We start from the raw sequence: 16,852 nt of genomic DNA, 5'->3' as shown, positions 1-16,852 counted from the left end.
TGCCGACTGCTCATTGCCTGATATCAGAGCTTGATCTCATTAATGTTCTTGTGGCTGAATGTTCAAGTTCCCACAGCAACACAACAAAATCTAGAAAACCATTCCCAGAAAAGTGGAGGTTATTATAACAGCAAGGGTGGGGGGTTTAATTGAGGTAGTAATAGGCTATAGAGCTTTTTTTATAGGATAAAAATTATAGTTACAGTGTCAGCTTGTCAATAACAGTAGGTGGGGCAGAGCCCAAAACTCCATACAATTTAAACCACATTAAATACTAATTACCTCTTGATTGAAGAGCAATTTAAAAAAAATTGACACTTAGAAGCCCATGTTCCCTTGATTTCCTTGTCTTTCTATATGTCGTGTAGTAATAGAGTAGTGAGCTCAATGCTTAACTTGATGTCCACTTTTGCTGTTTACTTTTGTTGATCTGAAGGAGCGTTTGGACCTGGAAATAGCTTCACATCACATGTGAAATCAGACTTAACAATCAGATAGAGGCGCATAGGGGCGGGAATTGTTATTCCCCATGCTTACTCTGGGGGAGGAACCATGGGAAGACAGTTATCAAAAGTGTTGCCAGATTTAGCTAATTTAAGAATACTCCACCAAGGCCATCAACATCATGTTTTATAGCAAATCATTGAGATTAAATTAATACATTTACACAAACAGTCAAACTTCAAGTATTAAAAATGGACAAAGAGAATCCAATTAAACAAATGAGACAAAAATATTATACCTGGTCTTTTATTTATTGAGGAAAATGATCCAATTTTACATATCCGCGAGTGACAAAAGTATGTGAACCTCTAGAATTTCCGATTAAGTTGAAGGTGAAATTAGAGGCAGGTGATTTTAATCAATGGGATGATCAGCTGTAAGTGAGCACCCTGTTTTATTTAAAGAACCGGGATCTATCAAAGTCTGATCTTCAAACACGTTTGTGGAAGTGTATCATGGAATGAACAAAGGAGATTTCCGAGAGCACCAGAAAATGTTACAAAACCATCTCTAAAGAGTTTAGACTCCACCAATTCACAGTCAGACAGATTGTGTACAAATGGAGGTAATTCAAGAACATTGTTACCCTCCGCAGGAGTCAACCAACAAAGATCACTCCAAGAGCAAGATGCGTAATAGTCCGCAAGATCACAAAGGAACCCAGGGTAAGTTCTAAGCAACTAAAGACATCTCTCACATTGACTAATGTTAATGTTTGTGAGTCCACCATTGGGGGAACAATGAGCAACAATGGTGTGCATGTTGCAAAGAGAAAACTACTGCTCTCCAAAATGAACATTGCTGCCCATCTGGAGTTTGCTAAAGATGACATGGACAAATCAGAGGGCTATTGGAAAAATGTTTTTTGGACAGATGAGACCAAAATTGAATTTTTGGTTTAAATGAGAAGCATTATTTTTGGAGAAAGGAAAACACTACATTACAGCATAAGAGCTTTATCCCATCTGTGAAACATGGTAGTGGAAGTATCATGGTTTGTGCCTGTTTTGCTGTATCTGGACCAGGACGACTTGCCATCATTGATGAACCAATTAATTATACCAGTGAATTCTTAAGGAAAATGTCAGGACATCTATCTGTGAACTGAATCTGAAAAGAAAGTCGGTCATGCAGGAAGACAGTGACCCTAAACACACAAGTTGTTCTACCAAAGAATGGTTAAAAATTAGTTGGCCAAGGAAAACAACAGAAACATCGTGAGAGCTATGAAGAAAAACCCAAAAACAACAGTCAGTGACATCACCAACAACCTCCAGAGTGCAGGGGTAAATGTATCACGATCTACCATTTGAAGAATCAGAAAAGCCGATTGGAATACGCAAAGAAAAACAGAGATGAGCTACAAAAGTTCTGGAACTTAAGATTAACTTCGGTTAACCAATGTGATGGAAAGGCCAAAGTGTGGAAAAAGAAAGGATCTGCTCATGATACAAAACATACAAGATAATCTGTGAAACATAGTGGAGGAAGTGTCATGGCTTGGGCTTCCATGGCTGCTTCTGGAACAGGCTCACTAATCTTTATTGATGGTTTAACGCATGATGGTAGCAGCAGAATGAATTCAAAGTGTACAGGAACATCTTGTCTGCCATTTTACAGAGAAATGCATCCGAATTAATCGGGAGGAACTTTATCATGCAACAAGACAATGATCCAAAACACACTGCCAACTCAACAACGGACTTTTCCATAGAAAAGTGGAAGATTTTAGACTGCCAAGTCAATCATCAAACCTTAACCCAATTGAGCAGCATTTCAGCTCCTGAAGAGGAGACAGAAGGGCGACCCGCCCATCCCCTGAGCCCCACCACCCACCCACCCACCTGCCCCGTCCCCCAGTTTTTGTGCGGGTTTTGTGATGTAATTAAAATTTTGTTGTAAAAACCTGTAAACTATGGTTAATGATATTACCCCCAAAGACAGCTGAACATGGTACATGGAAAATTGCTCAGAATGAGCTGTTTGCTGGATGAGACTGTAATCTGGATGACTATAATTTTGGTCACAAGCTGCTGCTATATTATGAAACAAATCATTCTAATTATTCATTGGACATTCTAGGTACACAAGAATGTCTGGTCCCTGGTACATATTGTAAATAATAAACTTATTCCTGTCTGAACACATACATATATCATAAAACTATCCATATTTTTAATAATATAGAAAGAAAAATTTTTTTTTTACATTATATAATTAACTTTTAACTTGAACTATTTTCAGGACTATATTTTAAAAATACCTTAAATAAAATGTCTGCATCTTAATTTCTTTGTTCTCACCTAAAGCTACACCTACAGCTACTTAGCTGGGCCAGCAAGGCCATAGGTTTTCAAAGAAATTCTAATCGCCCTGTGTTCTTAAACTCGGGTCACTTACATGCAAGTGCTTGCTATGTTGTCCTCTCAGGTCTGCCCCATCCCCTTCCTCGAGCATTGCTTCAAGTGAAGATCACAGTAGATAAGACATTTTCATTTTCCTCTCCCCTCTGCTGATTTGTGGCCTGATACAATACTTAACAATGTTAAATCAATTGAGCCTGCAAGCAAGAATCTTCAAACCTCTTTTAGCTCGCAGTAAAGGGAACACTGGTTTGTGCATTGTTTCTCATACAGTACCCAATGAGGTAAAGAGGCTAAATATTATCTATCAGTGCTTGACCTGTTAACTGACAATTCACCACAGAACAACAGTAAAAACAAACAAAAAAGTCTATACAGCTTTAAAGAGTAGAAAGCACAGTATTGTTTTATATTTTTATTACAAGACCTCTATATATACTGTTTCATATCCACTAAAGCCTATGGAAATTACCTCTTTGCATTGGGCCACCACTGTATTTTGCATTAGACAATTTTTAAATGCATCAACTGTTTAGTGCTGTGGTGCATTTAATTTGAGTGCTGGGGGAAAGTGCACTTCCACACCCTGATAAACTACAGTAAGTGTTGAATTTCTTCTAAATTTTCTATTTCATCTGGGTATACAAATGGTGGTGTCAGTCTTATTAGTCTATTTACATGCTAATTACTGTCATTAATTACCATATTACATTACTGTCTATTATGATTTTAATGGCCTGTAAGTGATAAATTGTCTGCTATTGGTCCATTGTATTGCTAAATCCATTTTATTTGTATTTTGTTCATGTGAAGACTGTTGATTGCTTGCTGCTGAATTAACATAGAGCTGAGAAAGGATGTGTTGTGCATTCAAGAGCTCGGATGGTCAGTGAACCTCAAAATCTAAGCAGGTGTTTCCTTTTCAACACTGATAAATTGACTTGCACAGAGGTTTCAGCTGGGTCTGAAACTCTCGCAGACGTCATTTGGGCACCAGATTTGAACTACTTCATCTCCTTTAAGAAAAATAAAACCGACTTGCAGATATGTGCAATTTACCAGACTGAATTGAATTTATATGCAATATATTATGTGTCCAGATTATATTTTTTTTCATTGCTTAGTGAAGTGGCCTGAAAATCTACAGTATACAATATATGTATTATGTAACCAAGGTGACTGTGAGCTGCTTTTAATCCTCTCCTAAATCCAAAATTATATAAAGAAATCATTAAAGAAGTGGTCCAATGTGTTTAGAATATTAAAACAGTATATTAAAACTCTAGCCCTCTTCTAAAGCAAGAAGTAACATTTAAATTAAATGGGAAACTCGTGATCTGCATTGTGGTGACATCACTTGAAACTGCATTGCTGTTGCTTTTATAAAGCAGACCACTCAGGCGATCAGTGTATACTTCTGAGGCGAATTAGCGTGTTAGTGTTCATCTAAATGATTAAACCATATTAAATTAACGGATATCAGATTATGCACATGGGAAAATGTAAGTAAGAATTTTTTCCAGTATACATGCAGAATATTTCCAAAATGACACATTACACATGTCATTAGCCACTCAATGTAATTAAATACATATATTTTTAATTTATTACTAAGCTTATTTAATTGATTTATAATGTAAATCAATTTAATAACAACTTTCTTTTTGAAATTTGCAACAGCAATAATACATAGACACAAATCCATGTAGCTCATGCATGGGAAATATTCCAGTAGTTACTCTATTTTAATTCATAAGTTTGAATCTGTATCTGCCATTTTAATCTTATGTGAAAACAATCTCCTGCTAAACTATAGACTTCACTTATGGTCAGTTTTTTAGGGTTTATGTGAAAAATGCTAAAGTAAAATTTACAATGATGCATGTTTAAGTGAGAATATTAATACTTTATTTCTTATGCTGTTGAATGTCATCTTCGTGCTGACATGATGTTTCTGCAGGCTTTGTGATATTATTGACAGGTGATGATGTATATTAACAAGTTTATCTTTGACAATCATTCCTTTCATTTGAATGTTATTATGGAATCTTATTAACAACATTAATTTGATTATTATTAAATTCACAAAATAAATTAGAGAGGTGGAAGTCACTCAACCTGGAGGGCAATAGTGTATACCCATTTTAATGTTTCAGACACACCATGCTATACAGTTTTGCTGTTATATATTCCTTATCATTTGGAAAACCTCATACTCACAGGAAATAAAATTATTATGGAGGCCTGTCCACATGTTGGGGGTTGGTGCCTTAATCTTGATATGCAAAACATCACAATTATTGCCGTCCTGCCAAAAAAAGAAGGGTGCACAGCTGCAGAGCTTCCTCTTTTCGAGTCCCTGAAATACTGTCACGCTTGTAATTTGCAGAATGACTCTTTGCTCTTAAGAGTGATAAAGTGCAACTGTTCGTTCACTGTTAGTCTGATTCTCAGTTCAATCCATTTTGAAGGCAAAACACTTCCATAAATCTGAAATAGAGAAAATGTTGAGATACCCAGATTGTCCACTAATTAACAGAACTGTGAGGGATAATATTACAGGATGCAATAGCACATTTTTAAACAGTTAAATTTTATATGTAAAGTGTCTGGTGCAAGCCCACTCATATTCAGCCACTAATAATACATCATTCATTTCATAAGAAATAAGGTACAATTTAAAACACTCAGTTGCAATCAGATATTAATGGATAGGTAGCACATTTAGAAAAGTTATATATCACAGCAACAGGAAATGAGGCATGAGGGAAAGAAATATACTGTTCACATGTTGTGGTCTGCTATTACCTGTATTACTCATATCAAATAATACAACAGAATATGTCTGACAAGTAGGGCTCTTCGGGTTAATTCCTTATGATCCATTTCACTTAGGTGCTTTACATACTCTGTGAAAATATCTGAAGCAAATAAATTGATGTGTTGGATTTCCAAAGGGGTGAGGTGTCTCCTTGTACCAGGCTGGAGTGACCACAATAAGCAATAAGCAGCTTTCTTTCTTGAACTGAATATGTGAGGTAACTGTGCGCTAAATCTAAGGCTCATGAATGAAACCTTTGTAAATAACAAACTTAATGGATGTTTAGGTAATGTATGCAGGTAATGCATGCAGGACAATTATGTAAGCGTTCAGCTGGTTAGGGCCCCAGCTGTAGATAGTAAATTAATTATCAATTGTGTGAAAGTTGCTGAATTTGTGTATGTATGGGTTATACAATCACACTTCTCTAGTGAGTCTATACATTTGAAATTTATTAAGGGGGTTCCTGCAATTGTACATTATGACCTCTCTAGCAGTAAATCAGGACTACATTTCAGTTCAGTTTAATAGTCCTAGGTGTGACCATTCTTTACAATATAAAAAAACAAGTTGTTTTCCATGTTTCCATTCTCAACATTTGTCATTACTCATCAAAATCTGTAATATAAGCACAGTACAAAGGTATATGAGACAGGAAACTCCAAGTGACTGAATTAAGAGGCACATTGTTGTTACCACCAACACTGTTGCTTTACAGTTGAGCATGCCCAGAAAATAACCATTGGATATTGGGAGCAAAGTATAACTTTCACTTAATCATATGATCCAGTCAGTATTAATTTGTTTGTGTCCCCTTGGTAAATATAGTTAGCATGGATGTGGTCATTTATGCACGCAATACACTCTGCATGCAGAAAAGGCTGAAATAGTTCATTTATCAGTAGGCCAATATGAGAAAATCTGTTCCTTTATTTGATCAAATAAAAAAGATTGCTCAAGAAGGTAAATGTTGACCAATCAAGATTCTTTCTAAGGGCGGGTGAGTCCAGGTTTTACTATAACAGGATATAGTGTTCCACAAACAATGATTCATGAAGTGAGTGAAGTTTTAATCACTACTTGAGAATATATTTTGATTAAGCACAAAAACTGATTATAAGCGGATGTCTGTCAGTGAATGTGGTTGATAATGTTTCATGCTGTGAATAGATAAAAGAACTGATGTCCTTTGCATCAATGCTCTTCAATGCTCACTCTTTTCCACACTGACTCTTATATTTCATAAATCACTAAGTGGCCACTCCTCCTGAAACACACATAGCAAACTCCTGCCAAGTTACTTTAAAAATCCCTTATTTTCAACTTATGCCTAGTATATCTGGGGAAATGCATTTCTTGGTTTCTAACACAAATCTGTGTTTGTCCATAGCACTGTCAGAGCAGGCTGCATCTAAACCATACCAGGGCGTGAGAGTCAAAGACCCTGTGAAAGAGCTGCTGCGCAGAAAGAGAGGAAATACAGCCAAAACATTGCCTCCAACTGCAGTGAGAAAATGACCATATACACACACAGTACATAATCACACACACACACACACACACACACACACACACACACACACACACACACACACACACACACACGTTATTAGATGGACAACTCCCTATCACTAAAAAGAAAAGAGAAAAAAAATTATATGAAAAATGACTTATGCCACATAATCTAGAGATTATATCCTGTTCAGATTATCAAGTAGAAAGCTTTGTTTACTGTCAGATTTCCTTTACACTCCAGGAAGTTTAGAGAAGTAGCATGGACAAAGGTTTATTTTCATCTAATCTAAGACATGCCCTGTTGAGAATCAGCTGGATATTAGCTTAATTTGTTATGTGGACATGGCTGTAAAGCAGCCAAACTCCAGGGGGATTTTGTCCTTATATAATCCAGGTGTTTTTCCATGACAGTTAAACCATTCCCCCATATTACCACAGGGCAATAGCCCTATGCAAATCAGCATGCAACCCTGCCAAGGATCTTGCCTGCCAACTTCATAATTATACCTGACAACTCGTGGAAACATAAATATACAAAAGCCTATCAGATTCGTATAAAAAAGAGTGTCACCCATTCCTATTCCACACTAACATACTCCCACCCTCTCCTGCAGTTCTTCTTCATGTCTTCTCTTAAACTTTTTTCTCAGAGATTTTCACATAGTCCATCCTGTGTGCACACAGAAGATGTCTAAAGACTGTCCAGCTCTAGTTCCTTGCAATTTAAATAATTTTTCACTAGAGAGATTTTATTTTTCGGATATAGTGTATATTAGATCATTTTATTATACATACTGAAGTTACATATATGCCACTTATTATTTTGATGCAATCTTCAACAGGTGGTGATTCCCAACAATACTTTGCCATCATATACACATGTTGGTGAGTAATATTAAAACAAGACAGTTTTTTTTACCACAGGGCTACAGATTTCTCACACCATATTTATGGTCTGAAGGGCCTTCTGGTTTCCCGGGCAGCAGCCAAAGCGCTCTGAATGAATCAGCTGTAGATTTTGGTGCCCTGTGTCCTGGTTGGGTTGCTCAGCCCAGCAGCACAGCTACCTTTCAGCCCCTAGGTCACTGGGCTCCTCCTGAGTATTTTCAACATGAGCAGAGCATCTCCACCCTCCCCTCCCTTACAAGTGACATGTATGTCCAGCCTGTGTGTCCCAGCTATGCAGTGGTGGGCCCCTCCTCTGTTCTCACCCTGGCCCATGCCCCTCTCTTCACCAACCTCGGGGTAAGCTATAGCCGATGATGAACTCTCCACGTGAAATGCTAGGCAAGTGTTAACTCAGTCCTTACCTCTACCTTCTCCGTCTCTTATCTTATATCTGTTCCAGACCATAAGCTCTTCCACTTCAGGCCTGCCCCAGATAGATGTCCAAGATGGCTCGCTGGCATACATCCCATGGGCCCCACCCTTGTCTCCCTGTCCACAGAATGTGGCTCCCCAGCTCCTGCCCATGCCTGTTCCTGTGTCTCATCCAGAACCACAGCAGGAGGAACCTGCCCCATCCTCAGAGGGCACCCTAGCTTTAGAGAAACTTCTGGAAGAGGAGGAAGAAGATCAGAAAGAGCCCTATGCCTGCAGTCCTTCACTGTTTACACAAGACATTTAGAATGCCTCAGTACATCTTTTATACCTTTGCTGTTCTAAGCACTGAAATGTCACCTGTGAAGTAAAAAGTCTACCTTTATACCATAAATCATGAATTCAACATTGTGTTCAAATGCATATATTATTCAAATATCTTCTTAATTGTTCATAAATGTGTCTTTGTATATAGAATGCTTTATTTTTTGCTTGTTGGGGCTATAAAAAAACAAATTTGTTTTGTAAATACAAAAAAGAAGAAATTAAACGTTAATGTTAGTCAGTGATTGTTCCATGAGTTGTCAAACAAATTTAATCTAAGAATCATTTCACATTTCTCTGTTCTCACTTGCTCTGTTTTTCTTAAATCTGACCCAAAAAAAACCCTTTGTTTGTTTTCCTGCAAGTATATCTTATACTTTCATATCCTGTAAGAAGAGATATATTTTCTCAGCAGGTGTCACATAACTCTTATCAAAACCTTGTGAGTCCATCAGAGCACTCTAGATGAGTGTTTAGGGGGAAAAACATCCCTTTGTTGCAGAGACTTTTATCTGGTTATCTTGACACAGTCATTGTCCTTTACCTAGGAGTGCCAGTTTTACCTTGCGTTCCCACAACATTTTTATGGCCCTAGTTGTCTGCCCTGCACCTGCTCTTCAGCTGTCAACATTACTAAGCTTTCATTACAGGCTTGGTGCCTATAATAATGAAGCATAACCAAAGACAATAAAGAAATTATTATTTATGTCTTGAGACTTCGAAATGAAATTTCATTTACAATCTGACTAGTTGATGAGCATACCTTAAACCAAGAGATTAGTGTTAAACGTAAATCCCATGGTATAAGGAATGTTTTAACAAGAGAAAAATGACAGGTCTCCCTGTCCGTGCCTGTTGCACCTGAGTAATTTCAGCATCTTGGCATGTCCTTTTACATCAGTACATAATAAAACCATGTCCTGTGAGGACAAATTTAAAATTAAATTTAAAACTATAAAATTGCTGTCCTCTTACATATGGATAATTTTTTAATTTCATTACAGGACAACAGTGCCATACCACATGGCATTGCTAGTGCAATGGAGCGACTAACTTTGCTTTCTAAGCTTTAGCTAAGAAATATGATAACTTTTTAACTGCAGTAGGATTGTCCAAAGTCTATGTTTAACAGCAATACCGTAAAAGCTCTTCTTAGGAAAGCTGCAACTTATTAATCTCCCTTTGGGTTGCTCCAACACTCACAAATGAGCCATGTAAAAGCTGTATCTGTCAAATTACACTCAGTTGTTGAAATCTTTTTTATTATTATTACTATTATTACTTTGTTTACTTTTGGGGGGAATTTCTTTAAGAACAATTGATTTTTAATAACCCGCATGACTTCCTTTCGTAGAATTGTTGACTTTGGAAATCAAACCTAGGTGGTTGGAGGGATTTTTGGAAAGTAACCATAACTCCTCACTTCCTCCTCTATCCTCTACCCTTCTTTGCCCTTGTTATTGTTTCCCTGAAATACGAGTAATAGGTAATGTCACCCAAAAACCATGTTGAAACTCTTGCTTTTGGTTCAGCTTGGTATGGATGAGAAAACTATTTCCGCCAAGACCAAGATCTACACAACATGTAGCCAACATGATCCAGGCATGTCTGTGTCTGAAAGAAAGGAATTTGATTTGTCTGCCAAAGGAAAGGTAGTGCTGGAGGCATCCAGGATCTGGAACTCTCACGTGTTGGATGAGACAAGGCTTTAAAGCATTGTGTGAAATTCTTTAGAATTAAATGTCAGTTTAGATGTATTGAAAGAACAAGTTGTTTAAAACAACAGTTGAAAGGTTGTAATACCTAATTTTCTTAAGATCTAAAACACGTGCTCTAAGCCACTGTCCCTCTGATAAGATAAACTGGTATTGTTTTTTGTGAAATATGACTCATCTCGTGAGTAATCTCACTGATGTATCACATGTGAAAGCCATAGGCTTTTGTCAAATAAACTATGGGAAGTCCACAAGTTAATATTTTATTATTTATTCTCTCTGAAAAACACAAATTATTAGTGAGTTGTATTGTGATGCATCATGCTTATGATTCTGAAGTGAAAGGTGGGTGTGGTGGTTGGCTAGAAATCTGAGAATTTGGTTATGACTTAAGAGATCATGTATTTGATCCTCTGTATATTACATCTTTGAGTGTGGTGCTCAACCCCAAGTCCGCCTGATTGTTAAACATACGTGTCAGTGTCAGCTACATGCAAAAACTTAACACTTCTCCTAGTGTAACCAGATCTTTAGGATTAGCTGTGTTGAACAAGTAGGTTTAAGTGTTAAATACCACAAAAGACGAGTATGCATTTTGTGTGTTTTTCACATGTCACTGAATCTTAGCAGATAAACGGGTTGTGGAACTCAGTTTGTCATCAAAAACCTCTAGGGTTCACAGGTAAAGTCTTAACTGATGTTGAGGTGCTCTTGCACAGATACAAGTGGCATAATAATATGTGCAAAGGACCTTTTAAAGTGCAGTCCAAACCTTGCATGTCAAAAAGATTTTCACATTTTCTGCATGGAGGAGTGTCCAAAATCTTTGTCACAGTGTCTCCAATTTGGCAGGAAAAAGTACATTATTTAAGAAAATATTTAAAGTTTAAGTCTAAAACTATACAGTGCCCATCATATTGCAGTTGCATACAGTATATCTTATATAGAAGGTCAGGATTTCTGTGCCTGTCTATGAGGATACAGAACCAGCCAGTCTGATTCAGAGACCCATAGGGGAAAACCCCCAGCCTGTGAGTTTAAACGAACAGGTTTTTACAGCCTGTCAAATTGCCAAAGAATCTGATTTAAATGAGTTTAAGGTCAACAGCAGTTCCTCTGTTGCCTGTGTAAAAAAAAAAAAAAAAAAAAAAAAAAAAACTTGTAAATTGATATATTCAGCATGAGTATGCTGAGATAACCTGGGAATGACCTGAAGCACATGAGCTCAATTTGCTCAATCAACCCTTTAAATATTTATGTCTAAAAACTTTAATTGTTTTGGCTTCTGATTAAATGCATCTTATTTTTTTCTTCATGCCTTGTTTTACTAACTTCATCTGTAGACAATCTGTTTTCTTAAAATTAGTAGAATGTTTACATGAGAAAATTGTTGTTGTTGTTGTTGAGCATAAATGTGTAAAAAGTCTCTTAAAAGTCTTTCATTGAGAGCACACATTTGCTGCTGGCTGATGTCATTAATATCATTCATTCAGTGCAGTCTGTGCATCATGAAGATCTAATCACACTGGAATTAAGATTTCCAGCTATTTGTGAAGTAACAGTAGGCGCTACTTTGAGCTCTCAAGCATCACTATTGGATATCTTATCATTTTCTTTTGGGTTTTTTATCGCAAATATTATTTTGCTCTATTAACTGGAAATGGACAAACCAACACAGGTAAACAGAACAGTGGCTCTCGGGTGAGAGGGGGAAAGTACTTTCCCAAAGCACTGAAACAGGTTCAGGCCAATCCATACTGGATGAGAACGCAATTGCTGCAAGCAAAGAAACAGCGTGCAGTGGCTTGCCCTCTCTTCAAGCATCCAGGTTAAACTCTACCACACTTTTTGGTGTGACAAAATGCACAAATTGTGTTAATATGCACTTTTTTATGCATAAAACAAATGTTTAAAACTACAAAAACTAATTATGTTTCTGTTCCAAATATTATCATGCCTAACATGCACTTTGTATCTGTATCTCAATAGAACTAATGTTTAAAACCCATACAAGTTAGATGCTTCAGTGCATTACCTCAGTAAACTATTTTTTAGTGTCACAGACTGATGTTGAAGGGGATATGACTGCACCTGCCTGTGTTCATTTTTGAATCTTGATACATGCTTCACAGAGTGTAGAGCTACTGTATCAAACATGTTAAACACCTTTTATTCACCTTACAAATATCAGGCCTGGTGTTTCACTGTGAGTGTGCTGTTAAATAGGATGCTGATAGTCATGACAAAGTGTCAAGAAAAATAATAGACATCCCCTTTCTATGGGTGACAATTATATGTTTACTTTGGGGTGGTGCAGGGGCAATATTGTATACCACATGTGATGCCAATTGTGCTATGAAGTGAATCAATTTAATGGAGTAGATTCCATTAAGGTTAGGGCTTACTAGCATATAAGAAGATATTTTTTTGATGGAGAAGCATTTCTGTAAGTCACTATGAATAAGGGCCTATGCTGTAAATCTTAATGCAGCTAATGTCTAGCTTTTCTTATGACCCCAGCCATGCACAATAAAAAAAAATATTCTCACGGTTGTTAATAGAGGCTTAGCTTTTTTTTTATTTTTTAAATCACCAAATAACAATTCCAAATAGGGTCTACTTATTAATGGGTGGTTAACATAACACATCATGACCCCTCTCTTACTGCTCTACAATTCATGAATCTTGATGAATGACTTATAAATGAATTATCTTAATGCATATCTTTCACCAACTGGCCTATAGACAGGCTTAATCATTAGAGTTATAGGTGAGGCCAAAAATTTATATACACCTAGGCTATATAAGACATTCAGCTCTCTTTTCACAACTCCATTTCATCTACTTTATGTCCATAAGAGGTCAAATAAAAATACCTAAGTGACATATTTATTTCAGCTTTCATTTACTATATAGAATTTTCAGTGGGTCAAAGGTTAACAAATTCTTGAGAGTATTTGGTGGCATTGCCTTTTAATTGATTTAACTTGAATCACTTGAAAACACTTGGGATAGCCTTCCTTGACAATTTGCTCATTCCTCCTGATTGAAGTTGTGTAATTTAGTCAGGTTTGTGGCCCTCCTTGCTCAGACATGCTTTGTCAGGTCAGTCCATTTTTTATTGGGTTCAAGTCAGGGCTTTGTAATGACCAATCCAATACTTTTACTTTGTTGTCTTTAAGTCTTTAAGCTATTTTAGCACTCTCTTAATGGTGGCTGTACTAAATTTGGTACCTGATGCCTTCAGTTCCTCCAGCTGTTGTTTTTGTTTTGTTTTGTTTTTTTGTTATCTTGGGGTTCAGTTTAATCATTCGTTCATCTCTGGGATTTAACTTTGATTGCTGTGATTTAAGTGAATTATTATTATTTTTTATTTTTTTTTATTTTGGCTGAGTTGCTTGGATTTTACCATGGTACCAAAAGCATAAGGCACTGGCTCTAAAGGTAAGCCCTTTTACAGCTTCAGGTGTGCTCGCATTAAATCCATGACATTTGGCCAAATAGAAGCTTCTAAAAGATAAAGTCAAAGAGAAAAGTCAATAGGAATCTTCTAGACTATTCAAAGACACAGTCAACTTGTTGTATGTAAAGATTTGATCCACTGGAATTCTGATATAGTGAATTAAAGTATCTAATCAATTGATTTCAATTTACCTCTGATGTACAATGTAGATGCCCCAATTTACTTGCCAAAAATGTATAGCAACATAAAACGTGTGGAGTTGTGAAAAACTAAGATTGAATATCTTTAGCTCTGGTGTATGTAAACTTTTGGCCTCAACTGTACACCCTGCTGGGCCGCCAGTCCATCACAGGGTACCATGCACATATCCACACACTCATTCACTCGTAGACAGTGTGTTAATTATACATTGACTTTCGTGGAATCAGTTTTTGCCCAGATTAACTGGTTTGTGTAATGCAGATGTGTGGATACAGAGCTGTATCCTTAAAACAGCACATAAAGAAAACACTTTAAATGCTATAATTCATACAATGCTGTCAGCTTTATGTGACAAATAGTGCCATGAATGCCTTAAAAAGTTGTATGTACTTTCTGAACTACTTCTCAGCTTACTTGTCTTTTCCTGCCTGTAAAAAACTGCCTTATGTCTAATCCCTTTCTCTTACTCAAGACATCACCAGTGTTAAATGAAATCTGAGTGCAAAAAAGGCCTCTGTTATTTCTATGTAAAAAGGTCACTGCATTAATTTGTATTTATTACCAACCAAAACTAAACACAGATAAAACAGACATTCATGAGTCATGAGTAAAGGGTTGCGTCTTTTACAATATGGTAAAGGTGGACAATGCATTATTGTCCATTATTGTTCTCAACACTGGCGCCCTTCAGGGGTACGTACTTAGTCCACTTCTTTATATTCTCTATACAAATGACTGTCAGAGTCCAGTCACCACCACTCATTACTTTAAATATGGAGATGATACTTCCATTCTTGCATTGCTGAATAACGACAATGATTCATAGCACATTTTAGTACATGGTGTGATGATAACTTTCTCCACCTCAATAGCGCAAAGATTAAGGAACTGGTTTTTAGCTCTTACAAAACACTGATACATCCTTCCAGTATTATCATTAATAGAGAGATGATTGAAAGGGTGGAGAATTACAGATATCTTATCATTACATTGGATAAACATCTTGACTTCAGTCAACACACTCTAGGTATTTACAAGTGCTGTCGACAGAGACTTACAGTTATTTGTAAACTTAAACATCTGTCTGTTCAGCCTAGTCTCTTCTTCTTCTGTACTGATGTATCACTGAGCTGGTTCTTATGTGTGGTGCCATTTGTTTCTTTCATATGCTAACAGTTACCAATAAGAACAAACTCTTAAAGATAACTAATTTAGCGAGAAAAAATATTGGCATTCCTACCCCTAATTTATCGGACTGTGTCGTTTCATATACGCTCCGGAAGGCACATAAAATTTTTAATGATCCAGACCACCCACTTTATCAATTCAGTGCATCCGGAAAGTATTCACAGCGCTTCACTTTTTCCACATTTTGTTATGTTACAGCCTTATTCCAAAATGGATTCAATTCATTATTTTCCTCAAAATTCTACAAACAATACCCCATAATGACAACGTGAAAGAAGTTTGTTTGAAATCATTGCAAATTTATTAAAAATAAATAACAAAAAGCACATGTACATAAGTATTCACAGACTTTGCTCTATACTTTGTTGAAGCACCTCTGGCACCAATTACAGCCTAAAGTCTTTTTTGAGCATGATGCTACAGGCTTGGCACACCTATTTTTGGGCAGTTTCTCCCATTCTTCTTTGCAGGACCTCTCAAGCTCCATCAGGTTGCATGGGGAGCGTCGGTGCACAGACATTTTCAGATCTCTCAAGAGATGTTCAATCGGGTTCAAGTCTGGGCTCTGGCTGGGCCACTCAAGGACATGCACAGAGTTGTCCTGTAGCTACTCCTTTGTTATCTTGGCTGTGTGCTTAGGGTCGTTGTCCTGTTGGAAGATGAACCTTTGCCCCTGTCTGAGGTCCAGAGCGCTCTGGAGCAGGTCTTCATCAAGGATGTCTCTGTACATTGCTGCATTCATCTTTCCCTCGATCCTATCTAGTCTCCCAGTTCCTGCCACTGAAAAACATCCCCACAGCATGATGCTTCCACCACCATGCCTCACTGTACGGATGGTATTGGCCAGGTGGTGACTGGTGCCTGGTTTCCTCCAGACATGATGCTTGCCATTCAGGCCAAAGAGTTCAATCTTTGTTTTATCATGGTCTGAGAGTCCTTCAGGTGCCTTTTAGCAAACTCCAGGCAGGCTACCATGTGCCTTTTACTGGAGAGTGGCTTCCGTCTGGCCACTCTACCACACACGCCTGATTAGTGGAGTGCTGCAGAGGTGGTTGTTCTTCTGGAAGGTTCTCCTCTTTCCACAGAGACACGCTGGAGCTCTGTCAGTGTGACCATCGGGTTTTTGGTCACCTCCCTGACTAAGGCCCTTCTCCCCCGATCGCTCAGTTTGGCCGGGCGGCCAGCTCTAGGAAGAATCCTGCTGGTTCCAAACTTCTTCCATTTATGGTTGATGGAGGCCACTGTGCTCATTGGGACCTTCAATGCTGCAGAAATTTTTCTGTGCCTCGATACAATCCTGTCTCTGAGGTCTGCAGACAATTCCTTGGACTTCATGGCTTGGTTTGTGCACTGATATGCATTGTTAACTGTGGGACCTTATATAGACATGTGTATGTCTTTCCCAATCATGTCGAATCAACTGAATTTAGCACAGGTG

General features: G+C 37.5%; 1 protein-coding gene across 2 annotated transcripts; it reads left to right on the top strand.

The window, feature by feature from the left end:
* Nucleotides 1-4,239: 4,239 nt before the first annotated feature.
* Nucleotides 4,240-9,558, top strand: pou2af1 (POU class 2 homeobox associating factor 1). 2 transcript variants are annotated; one of them, NM_001200235.1, is given in 5 exon segments: nt 4,263-4,369; nt 7,079-7,194; nt 8,046-8,088; nt 8,165-8,448; nt 8,552-8,859. In NM_001200235.1, coding segments are annotated over 5 exon segments (738 nt in total). In that variant the 5' UTR covers nt 4,263-4,353; the 3' UTR covers nt 8,831-8,859.
* Nucleotides 9,559-16,852: the final 7,294 nt, after the last annotated feature.

This window comes from Ictalurus punctatus, chromosome 17, assembly GCF_001660625.3.
Source record: "Ictalurus punctatus breed USDA103 chromosome 17, Coco_2.0, whole genome shotgun sequence".
In the NCBI taxonomy this organism is placed as follows: domain Eukaryota; kingdom Metazoa; phylum Chordata; class Actinopteri; order Siluriformes; family Ictaluridae; genus Ictalurus; species Ictalurus punctatus.
Note: the sequence above shows the minus strand (reverse complement) of the source record. Positions and strands in the feature narration are given on the sequence as shown.

Bases quoted from the DNA above. Each gene is read 5' to 3' on its own strand.
- pou2af1 (XM_017490100.3), top strand. The intron at 7,195-8,127 runs GTGAGAAAATGA...TTTTTACCACAG, and splicing joins AAACATTGCCTCCAACTGCA to GGCTACAGATTTCTCACACC. The intron at 8,449-8,551 runs GTAAGCTATAGC...TATCTGTTCCAG, and splicing joins CTCTCTTCACCAACCTCGGG to ACCATAAGCTCTTCCACTTC.